At 30.7% G+C, this 22,569-nt stretch overlaps 1 protein-coding gene across 1 annotated transcript in view; it reads left to right on the top strand.

Annotated features, from left to right (window-relative positions):
* Positions 1-2,341: 2,341 nt before the first annotated feature.
* The window catches only part of LOC134711758 (cyclin-C-like), a 31,606-nt gene continuing 11,378 nt past the window's right edge, over positions 2,342-22,569 (top strand). Inside the window, exons 1-6 of the mRNA XM_063572614.1 lie at positions 2,342-2,540; positions 6,863-6,969; positions 7,612-7,696; positions 9,028-9,097; positions 15,409-15,460; positions 16,987-17,078. Of these exons, the coding sequence (XP_063428684.1) occupies positions 2,509-2,540; positions 6,863-6,969; positions 7,612-7,696; positions 9,028-9,097; positions 15,409-15,460; positions 16,987-17,078 (438 nt within the window). The 5' untranslated portion in view covers positions 2,342-2,508. The remainder of the gene's footprint in view (positions 2,541-6,862; positions 6,970-7,611; positions 7,697-9,027; positions 9,098-15,408; positions 15,461-16,986; positions 17,079-22,569) is intronic.

Raw genomic sequence — 22,569 nt, 5'->3', positions numbered from 1 at the left:
AATAAAAAAAATCAATCATCGCTTTCATTACAAAATTATTTTCATTTTCCTGGGTACTTTATTTCGTATTTGGCGACAAGGTTATTTGTTCAAGGTTATGGTTAATTTTTTGAAATTAATTAACATCTCAAAGCGCGCACTTCTGTTGCCTTTGTTTGTTCAGCCCTGATTTGTTGATTTCGTATTTATATTGTATCATAGATCATTTATTCGTTCAATGTATGTTCACTTATGTTAATATATCTTTTGATTGAGTTAAGCCATTTCAATTGATATTTTATAGTCTGTCTTTCTATGTTGTGATGTTACACTATTGTTTCAGGTAAGGGTGAAGGTTGGTAACTATTTAAATGTTTTAACCGATTGCATTTGTTTGCACCTGTCCTAAGCCAGGAACCTGATGTTCAGTGGTTTTCATTTGTTGTTGTTGCTTATATATAAGTGTTTCTCGTTTCTAGTTGTTATATAGACTAGACCCGTAGGTTTTATACTAGTATTTTTTTTATGTCCTTTATATTTTGCTGTTCAGTGTGAGCCAAGGCTCCGTGTTTAAGACCGTGCTTTCACCTATAATTAAAATTATGGTTTTCCTTTAAAAAAAAATAGTGACTAGGATGGATAGTTGTCTCATTGGCACTCATATCATATCTTTTTATATCGAAGTACATGGCCATACTTTCTCGCTACATTGAAGACCTGTTGGAGACCTTCTGCTTTTGACCTTGTTTTTATCTATGGTCGGGTTGTTGTCTCTTTGACACATTCCCCATTTCCATTCTCAATTTTAAGTGATATAAAATGATGTTCTATACATTTTGTATGAAACTTTTAAAAGCCAATCGTTGCGCTAGCATCGCTGTAATTGTTGGAACAACATGCACATTTCTTGCCCTCGGCTTCACTACACTTAAAATACCAGCCGCAATATGATAAAAAAATAAAAAAGGGGTCAACCATTTACAAAGGATTGTATTTTGTTTCATTTCTTCTCAAACATTGTCGTGTTTACTATTGTTGTGTATTTAATTTAAGAAAAAAAATATGTAGCAGTTTTCAAGGATATATAAAATCAGAGACATATAGTAATTGTATTATATGTCTCTGATGAAATATATTGTTTACTTCTTTCAAATTCGAAATGCTGAAATAAAATATTCACACTTAACATTTAAATGACAATACGTCATATTAAGGCGAATGGTTGACTTACGGTATACTTTCGAACATGTGTTATAAAACACGAATGTCAAATAGAAAATATCGATTTGCTATTAACCTCAATTTCGAAATCATGCTAGAAAGTTTCACACCAAAGCAGGGGTGATTTTCACAAATCAGCTGTTTGAATTGATATTAAGATGAGCATACTAATTATCATGATCTATTATGATGAACTTGTCTTTTTTTCATTTTTTCCACCCCTTCAGTTTAGAATACCAGAAATGGAGAAAACCACTAGTTAAGTCTACACTGAATTACAGGCTGTTGACTTGGAACAGGCACATATATACAGAATGCGGCGGGGTTAAACGTGTTTGGGCATCCCAACCCTCCCCTAACCTGGGACAGTGGTTTAACAGTACAACATAAGAACGAACTATACAAATAAGGCTTCATAGATGGGAAGTAGAAGATAACTTTTATGTAAATGTGGTACAGGTGATCGCTGATAATATTGCTAATGGACGGGGAAAGTGTAAAAGAGACAAAGAACATACAATAGCCGAATGCCACCAATCATCCGGGGTCTTCATAACAGCGAGAATATCCCACACCCAGAGATGGGACTCAGCTGGCCTGTAATACACGAAATTGATGTAGAAAAACCACAAACATAAGATGATCATGAATATATTCATACTGCTGAGTAGTGTTCTTCCCACACATTCCAAATAGGATACCCAAAAATAGCACTGAAAATCTTAAGATCATCATCTAAACAATCCTATTGATGGTTTCCTGGGCTTACTGAATGAAAATGAAAAATCTGATAAAATATTCTAAACAGGATCACAGCACGACGGTAAATTCGACCAAACACTTCTCAGTTTTACAATCCGTATGATCATCTTGCTGATCAAATATTTCTTAGATTCAGGAAACTGAATATACAATATGAAAACCCAGCTTATTAAGAAAGTCAAAATAATTCAACAAAGATTACATCGTTTGAGATACAAAATAACAAAAAAAAAACAAACAAAAACAACAGCTACAACTTTTTAAATATCAATAAAAAATATATTTTAAATCCTCCATCTTTACGTGACAATCAATAAAGTTATGGATTGTATTTGTAGTTTTTGTCCAATTTCGGAAATGTCACACAGTTGGTCCGCATTAGACACAGCAATTCTAATCATTTTTGGACATCCGGAAATATTATTTTGTTTTTACAGATTTTTTTTTAATAACATTACAGATAGGACTGAAACTAGAAAGCACCTGTAATTAATACGCCAGTGCGACACAGTTATTTTGATAGTATGAATTGACACACAGTTGAAAATGGCAGGAAACTTCTGGCAAAGTTCTCATTTGTATGTACAAAAAAGAGGTTTACTATTATATTTATATGTACATGTACCCAAGGATTTGTATAGTGAGACTATACAAATCCTTGATGTACCACACCAAAAAAGATTACTTAATACTATGAAAAATGAAAAACTAATGCATATTAAAACATATCATAAATTAGGTTGAATCTTTTCTTTCAAACAAAACTCAAATAATACTTTTAGAAATCATGTTACATGTATCTTAAAAGACCAGTTGCATTTAATTGACCTGTGTCCGACAGAGTACTACATTACCAGAATTGATTCTATTCCTTATTTACAGAAACCTTTAAATACACCTTATCACTATTTGTCCGCCCTAACTGGACATCACAAAGGTTCCTGTAAAATTTTGACAGCATATAATGCAAAATATCTGACACCACAATGGAAAAGTGGGGCATATTATCAGGTCAACCTGGACAGATTTCCAAATAGTGAAAAGGTGTATGGTGTAATCACTCACAATGTGCCCCTTGATATGGAGACAAAGTCCCCTATTACGAGGGTGGTAAAGGGGGGCCCTGAACACGGAAACACGTGAAATAAAAATTGCAAAAACGTTGCACGGAAAATAAAAATCAGAAAAAAAGAAAACAAGAAATAAAATCGTACAAATTAACGGAAAAAGTAAACTAATTTATTGATCATGCAGCCGTCTTTGGATACCATCATGTCATTATAAAATGGACATGATGACCCTACAGTCACCTTTTAGCGTCTGCTAGTTGCAACTGATTTGAAAGAAAAATATTATTCATAAATATCGACTCCTAGGAGTTGATATTAAGAATTGAATGATGGACACTAAGGGCGTGAATTTTTCTTGCTACCTGATTGGAAGATATCACGAGACGTGAATAATCAAAATTTAATTGATTGGTTAGGACAATCCAAATCTAGTAAATGTCCTTCAATCCCGTAGAGTAGCGGATTTGTCGTCCCTATTTTAGCAATTAGATTTTACACAGGTAACTTTTATCTATAAATAGACGAATCTTTTGGAGTAAACAACAACGTTAAACGATACTACAAGTTCATAACGTGTGACCTCACGTCCGTCGTGTGTGGTAAAATTTGTTGATTGATGCAAGTGGCTATTCTAGTAAATGAATTAATTAATCTACATAGTGAGAGCTCTTTCCATTTTCATCAGCTAAGAGTCGAATATAGCACTTTTTGAAAGGCTATCACTTGTAATAATTTGATATCAATTTAAATATTCTGGGAACAAAAATTTAAAACAATCTCCGGACTGACTATGAATTAGTCCCGGTTTACTTTTTAATCAAATGCGCAACAAGCACGAGAAATTAGCAGTTCCGACACGAAACACGGAAAATAAATTAAGGGGAACATGAGGTAGTGTTGTTCCGATGATCGGAATAAGTCGGAAATCAGTTGGTTGGGACTGGCGATGTCGATAATCGATTGGGATTTTGTTCAATCGATTGTCGTTAAAGTTTCCGGACTTTGAGCTTGTCAACTTCCGGTCCGTTTACTGTTTGCATTTTATATGCGCAGTCAAACAATATTAACAAAAAATATCAGTCGATGACTGTAACAATGTCAAACATCCTATAATTAAAGAAATAACTAATTTCCTTCTTTATAAACGTGACAAAAAGCATTTGCAGATTGATGGAATGGTATTTTAAGATTAATAACTTTGTATGAAATACTTTCTTTCAATACCGGTACTTGTTACTTGAGAGCGTACAAATAATTCTGATTTTAGACAAAATAATTCCGTTGCTTCATTAAAACGTGTTGCAAGTTGCCTTTTATTAATGTGTTATCCATTTGTAGCATCAAAAACGTCATATTCCTTTCCAGATTGCTTGCCAAACATCGTTTACTTTTGTAAATTTTCCGAAATTTGTCCGCCATTTATATAAATATAAGAATCACGAATCGGATACGGTTCAACTATGTAAAAATTCCGCATTCTTGCAATTATAAATTCAGAAGCACGAATGACACAATTGAAAGAAAATAATGATTACAAAAGTAATAAAAGCGTTCTACACGAATTAACAGACATTGGCTTAATACCCATGTTTACTGTAAAATGTAAATGCATTGTTTTATTTTTTTCTGTTAATTTTAAATTTCTAAAAGTTAAAAAAACTTTATATATCTTTTCCTAATTTGAAGCATTCAAATGTTCATACAGCTATGTTATTGAAATTTTTTTGTGAGTTTCACCATTGAAATTTAGAAATGTTAGTGTCACTGTTGGTTATTAATGTTGTAATTATGAGATAAAATATGTTCAATATGAATCTTAATTGATTCTTATTAATTCATTGTTTTAACTGCTAAATAGATAATTATCAAAGGTACCAGAATTATAATTTAGTAGTAAGTACTCCAGAATATGAAATGGAAACAAAAGATCAAATATGAATATATATAAACTCTGCAATGATATGGATATACACATTAGACAAGTACAATGAGACTAAATGCATGATTTCCTTTAAAAAAAGAGGGCAAGGTGTTATGATCCGATTATAACCGATAGTCGGTTGGTTGCTGTCAACCGATTGTAATAGATAATCGGTTGGTAATTTCAACCGATTATCCAACACTAACATGAGGCACACAAGTCGAACCAAACACGAGAAAACAAGAAATAAAACCTCAAAACAGGAAAACACATGAAATAAAAAGACTGAAAACGTTGCACGAAAATAACCCTTTACCACCCCCTATAACAGTAGAAAATTCATTAAAAAAAACCACAAAAAAAACGGGAAAATTTCCCAAATTTTTCATTGTACTAATGAACTCAAAATTGTTCAATTTTTTTTTGTCGCGTTTTTGAATTTCAGGATCAGCGTAGAAATCTTCTTCGGTTTCCTGTCTTGTTTACGTGAGATTTGAATAAAATGTATATTTACCAGTCTAAGAAAGGAACTATTTATTTAAAAAAAAATGTTTGTTATTAAAAAAATGTTACCTGATGACAGCGTTTCTTTGTTTACATTGAATATGAAGTCATTATTTAAATAACATCACAACTAAAATCCCTAACAACAGAACCAAAATTGGAAACGTTACCGTATTTCTGTTTCTCTTTTTAGCATTGTTGATTTAAAAAAAAAAATCATAGACATCGTCCACATTCACAGGTAATTCCTGCCTAATATTACTAACAGTATACATGTATCCACACCTGAAATAAACTGGCAATTATGTTTTCATCTTTAACTAAAATTTAAAAAAAATATGTGATACATGCATTATCTCTACAGCTCAGTCGGATTTTGCTTTGTCCACCTGTCTACAGTGGAAGTGGGCACTGAGTGCACTCTGCCTACTCATAGGAGTTGGCATGCAATTTCTTTTGTTGAGTAAAAACACTTGCAAGTACAATCATTGAAAAAAGAAGATAAGCATTTGTAATCATTATTTTTACAAAAAAAAGAGATTATAGCTAGAGTTGGGACAGCAGTGTACAGCATGTATATTAAATGTATAAAATAAAAATGAAAAACGAAGAAAAACTGTTAGAATTTATAATACAAAAGTATATGACCATGATGACCAAACAAAAAGTAATAATTAAATAAAACATTTTTTATTTTAATTAACAGATATATGGCACAGAAAATAAACATCAGTAAAATGTACATTGATGGTCTTATGAAACTGAAGAAGAAATATAAATACAACAGCAAAACTTATGTCACATATTGTTACATGTATATCATATGACTCTTTTGATTTTTCAAACTACCTCTTAGTCCATTGAAATATATTTCAAGAGCCTATCATTATGTTCATACATTTGCAAAACATCCCTATCTTTTTTTATTTATTTTCTCAGACATTTCGCCCCTAAAATAGTTTAAACTGAAGTGGTTTATGCTTATCAGAAAACCAACATGTAATCATTGAATCTTGATCTATTTAATAGATTAGTAGACATTCTTTGCTTTACTCCTGTACTTTTTGTTATATTGGAGTCAGCTTTGTTATACAGTCTTTAGACCTGAGTGTGTCAAACCCTGTGTAAGACATGTACAAGTGCAATAGAGTAAATATGGTCTTAACTTACACATGACATGTACATGTAAACAAAATGTATTGAAGGTTAGTTGAGGTTCTTTGAATGAGTAATAACTAATGGTTTTGAAAAATGTAAAAGATCATGAAGTTATGACAATTTTACATTATTAATGGTTGTTAACGTTAACTCATTGATTCCTCTTTTATTTTTACAGCCCTTATGACAATTTTACATAATTATTTTGTTGTTTTAACGTTAACTCATTCCTCTATTATTTTTACAGCCAACAATGGGTGTTAGATCCACCAGAACTGTTTAAGAATAGGCAAGCTGATTTGAATGTTTTAACTGAGGATGGGTACCAGAAGATCATGATATTTTTTGCAAACTGTGAGTTCTTTTAACATAAGTTTTTAACAGAATTAACAAGAATTTAGTCTGAGATTGCTCTGATGTCTGACAACTTTTTATTGAACAGAGTATATTTATTACATGCATGTAAAGAAACTGCTCACCCTGATTGGGGTTGCATATAAAATTGAGAATAAAAATGAGGAATGTGTCAAAGAGACAACAACCAAACCTAGCTGAATCCACCAATGGGCAGACTTCAGCTGCTCATGCAAGATCATAAATTTAAAAGACCCACAGTACTTAGTAATAAAGCAAATAAACCATACATCGCTCAATTACTTCTTTATTCATTTCTGTTTGAAAATGTGTCAAACAATGCTTGAAGTTAGTTACCCCCAAAAAAGCTCTTAAATATATTCAAACAACATAAGAAGTTCCTATATATATTTAAAAATGTTAATAAACTTGTTGAGCTTGCTGCAGTAATACAAGCTTAGTCATTCTTCCACCAACTGCAGACATTTCTGTTGATTTTGTCTATTTTCAGTAAAAAGTGTAACTTTATAAGGAAATATACAAATGTAAATATAACAACTTACTATAATAAATATTGATTTTAATTTTTTTTTGTATACATGTACATTCAAGTCTTATAAAAAAAATGATTTAAATTTTCAGTCATTCAGTCTCTTGGGGAACAGTTAAAATTGAGGCAACAGGTTATTGCTACAGCAACCATATACTTCAAAAGATTTTATTCTAGGTAATACATGTTTTATATACTTCAAAAGATTTTATTCTAGGTAATACATGTTTTATATACTTCAAAAGATTTTATTCTAGGTAATACATGTTTACATAGCAAATGATACATCTTTAGGTTTTCCATAGTACATAGATATAGGAAGATGTGGTGTGAGTGCCAATGAGACAACTCTCCATCCAAATAACAATTTAAAAATTAAACCATTATAGGTTAAAGTACGGCCTTCAACACGGAGCCTTGGCTCACACCGAACAACAAGCTATAAAGGGCCCTAAAATTACTAGTGTAAAACCATTCAAACGGGAAAACCAACGGTCTAATCTATATAAACAAAACGAGAAACGAGAAACACGAATATATTACATAAACAAACCACAACTACTGTACATCAGATTCTAATCTGTTTACCAATAATGGTATTGTACCCTTATTCTAAAGTGCTGCAAACCCAATGACAATAAGCAATGAATGAAAGAGTAAACTAAAAACTTTACTAAAGTCTTAATTATTTGTGTGAACATAAAAGATCTCTTAAATTGGTATTTTTAATAGAGTTTTGAAAACTTGATTTTATAGTTGAAAATGTTGTGATCTCCATGTCATTGTGTTTGCTGATGATATGGAAAAAATAATGAAGAGCATATGTCAATAAGATAGTAAGCAAAATATACTATTTCTTGTAGTCTATTGAAACCCACTAGATCTATAGTTAGATACAGATAGAACCCTAGAGTAAAATCTAATTACCTTAGACTCTTGAAAGTTAAATAAACAGTCTATAATGTGGAGTTTAACGTGTTTGTTAAAAGAGTTTAATCATGATTATAGCAGGAAATTAAATAACACTATGCATTGATGATTTGCAGACAATAGTTAAACCAGATTATATGTCCAATTACAATGTACATACCTAATGTGTGAGGGCTGTATAGCATGTCAATGTCATTAAAAACATCCATCATCAATGCCATTATACATATATATATATATACATTTGTATATGTCTTCTTTAAAATAATCATTTGGACGATAGCTTTATGGAAGTAATGATTGATAGAATTACTTTTTAAGCAAGTGCTTTTCAGGACAATTTTTCAAATGTTTATCATTTTTCAATTATGATAAGCACAAGCCACAATTACTACATGAAATTATATGAAATATGAAGATAATGTTTAGCCAATTTTGATTTCTTATCAAATAAAAAAACAATGGAGATCAAAACCAACTAACAAAGTGTATATTGGTCTGATTTATATAATAAAAAAGGCAGTACACATTTTTATATTGACTTTATATATAAGATTAATCTGACTTCTTTTTTACAGAAACTCACTTAAGTGTATTGATCCATGGCTTATGGCACCAACATGTGTATTCTTAGCTTCTAAAGTAGAGGTAAACATAGACAGTTTTATATTTATCTTGTTGATGGCTTTTACCGATTTCTATCTATATAATTGAAAATAAAAACTACACTTTTTACCTGTAAAACATACCCATACTCTAAATCCAATAAAATTTGTTTGCACATGTGTATGTTCCGGACCATATGAGTATCTGGACCATACGCGTATGGTCATGACCATATGGGTATATACTCATATGGTCCGACCATACGCATATGGTCCGACCATACGCGTATGGTCGGGGTAATCAACACGTATACTTTTAAACTCTTCATTAGGTGTGACTCTACTGGATGTTACGTCACTAAAATGTCATTTTTAGCTCACCTGGCCCGAAGGGCCAAGTGAGCTTTTCTCATCACTTGGCGTCCGTCGTCTGTCGTCGTCCGTCGTCGTCGTCCGTCGTCGTCCGTCGTCGTTAACTTTTACAAAAATCTTCTCCTCTGAAACTACTGGGCCAAATCAAACCAAACTTGGCCACAATCATCATTGGGGTATCTAGTTTAAAAAATGTGTGGCGTGACCCGGTCAACCAACCAAGATGGCCGCCACGGCTAAAAATAGAACATAGGGGTAAAATGCAGTTTTTGGCTTATAACTCAAAAACCAAAGCATTTAGAGCAAATCTGAAATGGGGTAAAAATGTTTATCAGGTCAAGATCTATCTGCCCTGAAATTTTCAGATGAATCGGTCAATCGGTTGTTGGGTTGCTGCCCCTGAATTGGTAATTTTGAAGAAATTTTGCTGTTTTTGGTTATTATCTTGAATATTATTATAGTTAGAGATAAACTGTAAACAGCAATAATGTTCAGCAAAGTAAGATCTACAAATAAGTCAACATGACCAAAATGGTCAGTTGACCCGTTTAGGAGTTATTGCCCTTTATAGTCAATTTTTAACCATTTTTCGTTAATTAAAGTTATCTTTTACAAAAATCTTCTCCTCTGAAACTACTTGGCCAAATTAATCCAAACTTGGCCACAATCATCTTTGGGGTATCTAGTTTAAAAAATGTGTGGCGTGACCTGGTCAACCAACCAAGATGGCCACCACGGCTAAAAATAGAACAAAGGGGTAAAATGCAGTTTTTGGCTTATAACTCAAAGACCAAAGCATTTTGAGGAAATCTGACATGTATAAAAATGTTTATCAGGTCAAGAACTATCTGCCCTGAAATTTTCAGATGAATCGGTCAATCGGTTGTTGGGTTGCTGCCCCTGAATTGGTAATTTTGAGGAAATTTTGCTGTTTTTGGTTATTATCTTGAATATTATTATAGATAGAGATAAATTGTAAACAGCAATAATGTTCAGCAAAGTAAGATCTACAAATAAGTCAACATGACCAAAATGGTCAGTTGACCCCTTTAGGAGTTATTGCCCTTTATAGTCAATCTTTAACCATTTTTCATAAATCTAAGTAATCTTTTACAAAATCTCCACTGAAACTACTAGGCCACAATCATCTTTGGGGTATCTAGTTTGAAAAATGTGTCCGATGACCTGGCCATTCAACCAAGATGGCCGCCACGGCTAAAAATAGAACATAGGGGTAAAATGCAGTTTTTTGCTTATAACTATGAAACCAAAGCATCTAGAGCAAATCTGACAAGAAGTTAAATTGTTAATCAAGTCAATATCTATCTGCCCTGAATTTTTCAGATGAATTGGACAACTGGTTGTTGGGTTGCTGCCCTCCAATTGGTAATTTTTAAAGAAATTTTGCCGTTTTTGGTTATCTTGAATACTATTATAGATAGCGATAAACTGTAAACAGCAATAATGTTCAGCAAAGTAAGATCTACAAATAAGTCAACATGACCTAAATGGTCAATTGACCCCTTAAGGAGTTATTGCCCTTTATAGTCAATTTTTAACAATTTTCATTAATTTGGTAAATTTATGTAAATTTTTACCAAATATAGTTCTCTGTTACTAATGGGCAAAGTTCATGATAGATATAATTGTAAGAAGCAAAATCGTTCTGTAAAGTAAGAACTTCAAACACATCACCATCACCAAAATACAATTTTGTCATGAATCCATTTGTGTCCTTTGTTTAATATGCACATAGACCAAGGTGAGCGACACAGGCTCTTTAGAGCCTCTAGTTTCATATATTAATAAAAACTTATAAAAAACATTTTTACACAGTTAATATTACTTACTATTTGTAAGTACAATTATAAAAAGATGTCAAAACATATTGTAAAAGGAATGTTATTGTTTAAAGCAGGGTTTCCCCTGGGTCAATTATTTTTTTCGCCACCTCTTTCGCCAAAACAATATATTTTTCGCCACTTTATTATTTTTTTCGCCAAATAACATACCTACATACCTATATTTTTCGTTTAAAATTTACATTTTTTTTCTACCCCCCACCCCCCCCCCCCCCCCCCCCCCTTTTCCCCCTTTACCTTAAATAAGATGATTTTGCCTATTGTGTCTATGATTATGCTCTCACACTTATTTTAAAGTTTACATGTTAATAAATAAACACTAAAAATTAACTTTAAAACAACACATTTTTTTAATTTAAAAGGGGAAAACTATTCATTGTATTTTAAACAACTTTTCTAATTGATTGGGCCACTATACTTTTAATAATAAAGAAGATATATATACGTCCTGGAATATAACAAAATTAATGGACATGTTTTGATTATATAATACCAGTATAGTTCGTAGGGACAGTTTCTTTAAAAGAAAAATACTGATGTTCCCTTGTGCTAAGAAGTTTGATCCCTCGTATCATGTGTAGTAATTACATTGAAGGGCTACTCTCATTCGAGCTAACCTTTCGGATAGATTTCTTCATAACGACAGTTTTCTTTTCTTGACCATCGTAAATGAAAAAGTTGAGACGTAAAACTAGGCTTGACACACGTGTGTCACTCAAATGACTTTAAAAACGTCTTTCTAATCAATTACCGATATTTAAGTCAAAGGATAATTAACGTTTTAAATCCCAGATTTTTCTTGCTTTTTGACATTGTTCGTCACAACAACAGCTTTCTTTTCTAAACTATCTTTTAAAGCAGAGGAGACGTCAAAAGTTTGCTTCAAACACGTGCGTCGCAAAGTGGTAAATAAATTCTGTATGTGACATTTAGCAGAAGCCATTTAACCATATCATTTTGTCAAACAATTCAATCAACACCTTTATTAATATAGTCCTTTGTTGTCGATAGCTATAAAATGCAATTAGCTGATTATTGATTTTCTGTCCAAACCTTAATGAGGTCAAGGTGAATTTCGAGTATTGTCTGATCGGGTAAAGTCCGAGAAACTCGAAAAAAGTAAATAAACATGATGGAGGAAAATAAATCGATCTATATATTTCTTTCGCCAAATTCTTTCGCAAATGACGAATTTTTATCGCCACAATTATTATTTTTTCGCAAAATGCGAAAATGGCGACCGCCAGCGGAAACCCTGGTTTAAAGTAGGTGATATCATCGGCAATGTTCATTATATTTTTTAAAGATCAAGATATTTTTTAAGACATTTTTTATAAGTAAAATATTAAAATTGTATGTTTCTTTATTTTTTCTATTCTTTATTTCTATACTTCTATTTTAATCTTAATTATAAGACTGGTAAAATATCATGTAAGTGCCATGCAATAGCTACTGCCTTTATTTAATTTGATCTGTGATATTCATTTTACGATATTGGAGATCTAAAGTTTCTTAAAAACACCGTAGACACATCGGAATTGTCCGAGTCGATATCAGTGCACGTAGCCAAAACAAGCAATCGCAGAAAAGCTACATGTATGGTACCGTTTGAATGTCATTCTAAATATACAAAAGCATACACGAATACAATTAGCGATAAAAACTAAGATCAACTGGCTGCGGCATCAATATTTAATGTTTATGTAGCTTTTGAAATGTAAAATTAATACGTATTATTTCTATTGTATGTTTGAAAAAATACCTAGATGGTCCAAATACTCATATGGTCCGGCCCGTTAATATCCAAACGAGTATAATACTCATATGGTCCGACCATACGCCTATGGTCAGACCATATGAGTATATGCATATGGTCATGACCATACGCATATGGTCCAAATACTCATATGGTCCAGAACATGTATATTGACTACTGCAGAAAAAAGAAATTTAACAAATTGGCATGCATTTAAAATATTTCATTAACTTAAAACACTTTCAAACTCTTAAATGATGCACATGTTGTTACTTATTCATTTATCATGACTGTATTAAATGTGTTGCAATTCGAAATTGAACCTAGATGTGACAACCGTTCATGCTGGCTGTTCAAAGCTCCTCCCTCTGAAAAATTACATTGCAAGATGTTTTCTTGTCTACCTACAAAAAAAAGGAGATCATGGAAGAGCCTACACAAATGCTTTACACTTATACACATCGGAACATAGAAATTACCTTAAATGTCGTAATCAGAATTGAAATAATTGATGCAAGCTATACTTAATTGTAGTTTTAACATGGTTAGGCATTATGTTCGTGTTATTTTAGCCTTCACTAATGCTCAGCAAAATAAGCATGAATTAATGACCACCAATGTTAAAACTACAATTAAGTATAGCTTGCATCAATTATTTCTTAAACATATTACATTACCAGATAATGCAATAATGGAAGTCTTTTGGTTTTATAAAAATGTGGATATCTATATCTGAACAATGACACTGGTACACAACAGTCAGTAGATATTACCTGGGAATAAAAATGGACGAGAAGTATGTGGAGTCAGGCTAAATATCAGGACATGTAACCAGTGTGTGTGTTTTGATTTATATAGTTTGGCCAAGTGGAGGAAATTTGTAAAATTACTTTTTTTTTTTAAATTAAATATTTTATTTCAATACTGGTTGTGAACAATGTCCCTTAGCGCTACAACAATAACGATAAGGTTCCAAATTAATTGCTAATGAAACCATGGGAATTTGATTAGCAAAATAGATCTTTATATTTATATTTTGTGTTAGTTGCATTTTACAAAGTATTCATATTTTATTGTTTATTTAACGCATCAATGTAAATGTAACGGAATTTGATAAGACTGTCATTAAAGTGAGAGGGTTAGCCCTATAGAACAGGTTTAATCCACCATTTTCTACATTTGAAAATGCCTGTACCAAGTCAGGAATATGACAGTTCTTGTCCATTCGTTTTTGATGCGTTTTGTTATTTGATTTTGCCATGTGATTATGGACTTTCCGAATTGATTTTCCTCTAAGTTCAGTATTTTTGTGTTTTTACTTTTTTTTTTCATACGAGCACACAATACATATATACATTATTCAATGATCCTATATATAAAAAATCATATAAGAAAGGAAAAAAAAACCCTGATTTTTTTCCGTCATTTGTTTTGATATAAAAAAAAAATCTAGTTTAAAACGAAAGTAGAATTTAACAAACAAGCAATGCTGGCCACATCATGGCACATGGCTTGACAAATCATTTCATGAAATGGTGAGTAGTTTATTACAGTCATCAAGTCACTTATCAAATGTGTAAATTTTTAAACTTAGAATAATTAAATATTTCAGGTAAGTAAAAAATGAAGTAAATAAAAGAGACCAAGAAAGAAGCTATTGTATAATTACAAGAAAAACTATTTAGCACTGGATTCAGACAGTATTTAGACTGTATTTTGTCTTTTAAGAAATATTTCAAAATCAGTCCCAATGTCTGGCTAATTGCCATCCTAGAATTGTTTTGATTTATACACTTTTAAAAATACCATTTGGTTACAGCAATATATAAATAAAAAAGAGAAAGTCCTGCTTGACTTCATATAAAGTGTGAAAGGTAAAAAAAGTTATTCTTTTTGCGCCTCAACCAAAATGAGTTTTCTGCTTAAGTCAGGTTGGTGGTCATACCCATTCCAGTTTCTCTGTCTCCATATTAAAAACGTCTTATATTTGACTACCTGTAGGGTTCTTCAAAAGGTACACCCCATGAAAAATATGCCAAATTTCCAAATTTTAATAAAATGTTTTTAGAAAATGAAAAATGTTGCTTTCACATCACACCTTAAGGTCCACTTTTTCTAAAAATCGTCACATTTGGACCAAGACAGCTATACATTTTTTATCTACATTCATATCCGTAGATATGGATATTTCAACACCCTTCATTACCCTGTACACCCTTTGGCTTCACCTCAGGGTGTACTTGGATACTTCAGGGTGTTGAAATATCCATATCTACTGAAATGACGAAGATAACTTATAATATCAGTCTGATCTAATAATCTGTCAATATATGATTTAATTGAAGATTTTGATTTTATTTTCAGGAATTTGGTGTTATATCAAACACAAGGTTAATCAGTACTTGTCAGGCAGTAGGTAGGTAGTATTACAACAATATATTTGAATGCTAAATCTATCATGTCTATAGTATACAGAATATAACAAAGACATATAGACAGTTAGTGTATTTTCATTCAAGCACACACTTAAAACTAGGTAAACTGGAAGTCAAAGTTGACCTTTGATCAATCAATGAGTGCAATTATTATTTAATTAGTTTTCATCAGTTAAACTAGGATTTAAAGTTGACCTTTGATCAATCAATGAATGCAATTACATGTATTATTTAATTAGTTTTCATCAGTTAAACTAGGATTTAAAGTTGACCTTAGATCAAGCAATGAATTTATGCACTATTTCTTTAAAGTTTTCATCAGTGATTTTGTCAGATGCTATTTTTAGGTTACATTGTAATAATTTTATTTTGGATGTAACATGTCTTCTGATTGGCTGACGTTTTTTTGTTATGAGCCCATAGACATAATTTAGTCATGTGACCATGACGTCATCAACGTTTTTTCATGGTTTTCTACTGTTTAAAATGGAATTTAGAATTAAATTATAACAAATGACTGTAATATTTTTTCTGTCTATTCGAAATAACATAAAAAATGTGGTGCACACTGTTAAATAACCTGCTACGTGCCTTATTCATTGTGCACCAAATTTTTTATGTTATTTCTTCATAGACAGAAAAAATATATCAGTCATTCCTCAAATAATTTATTGTCACCTATTCCAAACTATTTATTATCAATTGAATTCATGCCAATCCTGGATTCCAGTTTTGTCAAAGAAAATTCACTTTGGTAGGGTCTAAAATTCTCAATTTCCAACTTTGTGCACAATTATTCCCTATTTTTTTTTGTATATTTTGGGTTTTTAATTACATGTTTGTTACCTAGGTTATCTCGAGACAATAGTACATAGATTTGATTTTCTCTGTACTATACATTGAAATTATGTTATCCTTCTCTGAAAACACATCAATGCTGAGTTCACACGTAATTCGAATTCGATTCGCATTTACTAATTGGAATGAGTTTAATTTGCATTCAAAACGTTTTACTTTCTAACATCATTCTAATTTGAATTACAATGCGTGTCAAATACTCTAAAGTTACTGTCCAAACAACATTACCTTTTAGTTCGTATTAACAAAAGCGTATTTCTTATGCGAATTGGATAATTCAAATTAACCAATTCGAATCAGTTCGAATTAAAAAAGAAGAGTGTGTGAATGTGATAAGCGAATTGGATTGGCATTCGATTTGAATTCAATTCGAATTAAATGTACGTGTGAACGAGGCACAAGTTAAAAGTTCATGAATTTTTCATTTATTGTTAATTAACAAGGCCTTTTGATTTGAAATTCTCCACAATTAGATTGGTTCAAACTGTGAGAACGATATATATATATTTAAAGTCAATAAACATATAATCTTTATTTCATCAACAACATTCAATATGAAGCAAAACAAGTTTCTATATATCTGTTATGTCAACAATAAAACAAATAAATTCTGTAACAATCTTATTAACCTGTTATATTTTAATTTCAGTAAAGAACAAATTCTCTCATGCACACCCATTGGAATATCCCTACAGAATAAACTTAGTCCTGGAATGTGAATTTTATTTACTTGAGATGATGGTAAGGTTTATCAATCTTTATCCTTACATTTATTAATACTGTTAAATTACATTAGAAAGGTAATAAAACTGTCCTTCTTTCTACTCTTTGTAAAGTACAATAATTATAATTGTCTCAAAACATCGGCATGGTTTTTGTATTCAATATAATTTTATGCTAGATTATTTCTATTTATTTGAAGGATTCTGAAAAAAAATCTAAATTTTCTTAATTTTCTAGATTTTGAAAACCTAAAAAAAAAGCTGTCTATTTGATATACATGTATTATAAAAATATAAAACATAAAACATGCAAAGTTTATTCTTCAAAACTATTATGAAATAACAGATGACAAAAAAACTCATTTAAGAAACATTTGAGGCCAATTGTCCACACAATGTTACAAAACCACACAATTAACGCCTTTTATTGCTTAGATTATTGCTGATAGCTATCAAATGCTTGTTCTTTTTCAAAATCAAATGTAAATTGTTTTGTGTTTAGATCAAAACTTTTGACTGGTTCAAGGTTAAAAAAACAACTGGTAAAGGAAAAAGTCAGGGAAGCCAGAAAAAATATGATGAAGGATGTTGAAATGTCATAATTCTTTTCAATTTTTTTTTATCATAACAATTTTTTTTGACAAGTTTATTTTTTTATGGGATAATGGCAACTGCCAGGAGAAACCTTGAATTAAACTTTTTTTTGTTTTTTGCATTTCTTCATTCAGTAGTCCAGCTTACACAATCACTTTACGTCACCACCTGACTAGGGGGTATTGTGTTTCAATGAATAAAACAAAATGAAATAACTGATTACTTTTTTTCTACTATATATTGTAAAAAATGTTCTCTAAGTGTAACTTTAAGGTATAAGTTGCAATTATTCTATGCAAAAAAATGTATTGAAGAAGAAATGTATTTAATGACAAACATATTCACAAAAACAAAACAATTGTAGATCCCACATTTTACCATAATTTTACTTGTGTAAGCATTTAATGTTTGGTCCGGTAAGTGTTAATTCTTAACCTTTAGTTTGATTGTACATGACATTTTACAACATTGTTTACGATTTTCTTAAGATTTTACATTTTGTTTTATAAGGTGAAACGGTCATCACCGTTTTATTCAAAATTGGAACTCTTATGTAGCAATATCCTTACCTTACATATTGTTTATTGATTTTAGTATTGTTGTTTAGTATTGTACCATCCTTACCTTACATATTGTTTATTGATTTTAGTATTGTTGTTTAGTATTGTACCATCCTTACCTTACATATTGTTTATTGATTTCAGGATTGTTGTTTAGTATTGTACCATCCTTACCTTACATATTGTTCATTGATTTTAGGATTGTTGTTTAGTATTGTACCATCCTAACCTTACATATTGTTTATTGATTTGAGGATTGTTGTTTAGGATTGTTGTTTAGTATTGTACCATCCTTACCTTACATATTGTTCATTGATTTTAGGATTGTTGTTTAGTATTGTACCATCCTAACCTTACATATTGTTTATTGATTTGAGGATTGTTGTTTAGGATTGTTGTTTAGTATTGTTCCATCCTTACCTTACATATTGTTTATTGATTTCAGGATTGTTGTTTAGTATTGTACCATCCTTACCTTACATATTGTTTATTGATTTCATGATTGTTGTTTAGTATTGTACCATCCTAACCTTACATATTGTTTATTGATTTCAGGATTGTTGTTTAGTATTATACCATCCTTACCTTACATATTGTTTATTGATTTCAGGATTGTTGTTTAGTATTATACCATCCTTACCTTACATATTGTTTATTGATTTTAGTATTGTTGTTTAGTATTGTACCATCCTTACCTTACATATTGTTTATTGATTTTAGTATTGTTGTTTAGTATTGTACCATCCTTACCTTACATATTGTTTATTGATTTTAGTATTGTTGTTTAGTATTGTACCATCCTTACCTTACATATTGTTCATTGATTTTAGGATTGTTGTTTAGTATTGTACCATCCTTACCTTACATATTGTTTATTGATTTGAGGATTGTTGTTTAGTATTGTACCATCCTTACCTTACATATTGTTTATTGATTTCATGATTGTTGTTTAGTATTGTACCATCCTAACCTTACATATTGTTTATTGATTTGAGGATTGTTGTTTAGGATTGTTGTTTAGTATTGTACCATCCTTACCTTACATATTGTTTATTGATTTCAGGATTGTTGTTTAGTATTATACCATCCTTACCTTACATATTGTTTATTGATTTTAGTATTGTTGTTTAGTATTGTACCATCCTTACCTTACATATTGTTCATTGATTTTAGGATTGTTGTTTAGTATTGTACCATCCTAACCTTACATATTGTTTATTGATTTGAGGATTGTTGTTTAGGATTGTTGTTTAGTATTGTACCATCCTTACCTTACATATTGTTTATTGATTTCAGGATTGTTGTTTAGTATTATACCATCCTTACCTTACATATTGTTTATTGATTTTAGTATTGTTGTTTAGTATTGTACCATCCTTACCTTACATATTGTTTATTGATTTTAGTATTGTTGTTTAGTATTGTACCATCCTTACCTTACATATTGTTCATTGATTTTAGGATTGTTGTTTAGTATTGTACCATCCTAACCTTACATATTGTTTATTGATTTGAGGATTGTTGTTTAGTATTGTTGTTTAGTATTGTACCATCCTTACCTTACATATTGTTTATTGATTTTAGTATTGTTGTTTAGTATTGTACCATCCTTACCTTACATATTGTTCATTGATTTTAGGATTGTTGTTTAGTATTGTACCATCCTAACCTTACATATTGTTTATTGATTTGAGGATTGTTGTTTAGGATTGTTGTTTAGTATTGTACCATCCTTACCTTACATATTGTTCATTGATTTTAGGATTGTTGTTTAGTATTGTACCATCCTAACCTTACATATTGTTTATTGATTTGAGGATTGTTGTTTAGGATTGTTGTTTAGTATTGTTCCATCCTTACCTTACATATTGTTTATTGATTTCAGGATTGTTGTTTAGTATTGTACCATCCTTACCTTACATATTGTTTATTGATTTCATGATTGTTGTTTAGTATTGTACCATCCTAACCTTACATATTGTTTATTGATTTCAGGATTGTTGTTTAGTATTATACCATCCTTACCTTACATATTGTTTATTGATTTCAGGATTGTTGTTTAGTATTATACCATCCTTACCTTACATATTGTTTATTGATTTTAGTATTGTTGTTTAGTATTGTACCATCCTTACCTTACATATTGTTTATTGATTTTAGTATTGTTGTTTAGTATTGTACCATCCTTACCTTACATATTGTTTATTGATTTTAGTATTGTTGTTTAGTATTGTACCATCCTTACCTTACATATTGTTCATTGATTTTAGGATTGTTGTTTAGTATTGTACCATCCTAACCTTACATATTGTTTATTGATTTGAGGATTGTTGTTTAGGATTGTTGTTTAGTATTGTACCATCCTTACCTTACATATTGTTTATTGATTTCAGGATTGTTGTTTAGTATTATACCATCCTTACCTTACATATTGTTTATTGATTTTAGTATTGTTGTTTAGTATTGTACCATCCTTACCTTACATATTGTTCATTGATTTTAGGATTGTTGTTTAGTATTGTACCATCCTAACCTTACATATTGTTTATTGATTTGAGGATTGTTGTTTAGGATTGTTGTTTAGTATTGTACCATCCTTACCTTACATATTGTTTATTGATTTCAGGATTGTTGTTTAGTATTATACCATCCTTACCTTACATATTGTTTATTGATTTTAGTATTGTTGTTTAGTATTGTACCATCCTTACCTTACATATTGTTTTTTGATTTTAGTATTGTTGTTTAGTATTGTACCATCCTTACCTTACATATTGTTCATTGATTTTAGGATTGTTGTTTAGTATTGTACCATCCTAACCTTACATATTGTTTATTGATTTGAGGATTGTTGTTTAGGATTGTTGTTTAGTATTGTACCATCCTTACCTTACATATTGTTCATTGATTTTAGGATTGTTGTTTAGTATTGTACCATCCTAACCTTACATATTGTTTATTGATTTGAGGATTGTTGTTTAGGATTGTTGTTTAGTATTGTTCCATCCTTACCTTACATATTGTTTATTGATTTCAGGATTGTTGTTTAGTATTGTACCATCCTTACCTTACATATTGTTTATTGATTTCATGATTGTTGTTTAGTATTGTACCATCCTAACCTTACATATTGTTTATTGATTTCAGGATTGTTGTTTAGTATTATACCATCCTTACCTTACATATTGTTTATTGATTTCAGGATTGTTGTTTAGTATTATACCATCCTTACCTTACATATTGTTTATTGATTTTAGTATTGTTGTTTAGTATTGTACCATCCTTACCTTACATATTGTTTATTGATTTTAGTATTGTTGTTTAGTATTGTACCATCCTTACCTTACATATTGTTTATTGATTTTAGTATTGTTGTTTAGTATTGTACCATCCTTACCTTACATATTGTTCATTGATTTTAGGATTGTTGTTTAGTATTGTACCATCCTAACCTTACATATTGTTTATTGATTTGAGGATTGTTGTTTAGGATTGTTGTTTAGTATTGTACCATCCTTACCTTACATATTGTTTATTGATTTCAGGATTGTTGTTTAGTATTATACCATCCTTACCTTACATATTGTTTATTGATTTTAGTATTGTTGTTTAGTATTGTACCATCCTTACCTTACATATTGTTTATTGATTTGAGGATTGTTGTTTAGGATTGTTGTTTAGTATTGTACCATCCTTACCTTACATATTGTTCATTGATTTTAGGATTGTTGTTTAGTATTGTACCATCCTAACCTTACATATTGTTTATTGATTTGAGGATTGTTGTTTAGGATTGTTGTTTAGTATTGTACCATCCTTACCTTACATATTGTTTATTGATTTCAGGATTGTTGTTAAGTATTATACCATCCTTACCTTACATATTGTTTATTGATTTGAGGATTGTTGTTTAGGATTGTTGTTTAGTATTATACCATCCTTACCTTACATATTGTTTATTGATTTGAGGATTGTTGTTTAGTATTGTTGTTTAGTATTGTACCATCCTTACCTTACATATTGTTTATTGATTTCATGATTGTTGTTTAGGATTGTTGTTTAGTATTATAGGGGAAATTCGGGTTATTTCAATCAATAATCAATTGTGCGTTTTTAGAGATGGCTTCCGTAGAGTTGACATGTTCGAATTATAAAATTCAAATTGCGTCGGAAAGACGCTTTACTTTACATGCATACTTCTCTGCGTTTTACCTTCATTTACCAAGTAGTAACGGCAAAAGAGCAATATATGCCGAGATCTAACTTCGGCTAAATTCGATCATGATAGGTCAATTTCGGTCACACATTCGGGCAATTTCGATCACACAGTCTGCATGTTCCTACCTTTTGGAAAAC

This window comes from Mytilus trossulus, chromosome 3, assembly GCF_036588685.1.
Source record: "Mytilus trossulus isolate FHL-02 chromosome 3, PNRI_Mtr1.1.1.hap1, whole genome shotgun sequence".
Lineage (NCBI taxonomy): Eukaryota > Metazoa > Mollusca > Bivalvia > Mytilida > Mytilidae > Mytilus > Mytilus trossulus.
This window is presented reverse-complemented; position numbering and strand designations above follow the sequence as displayed.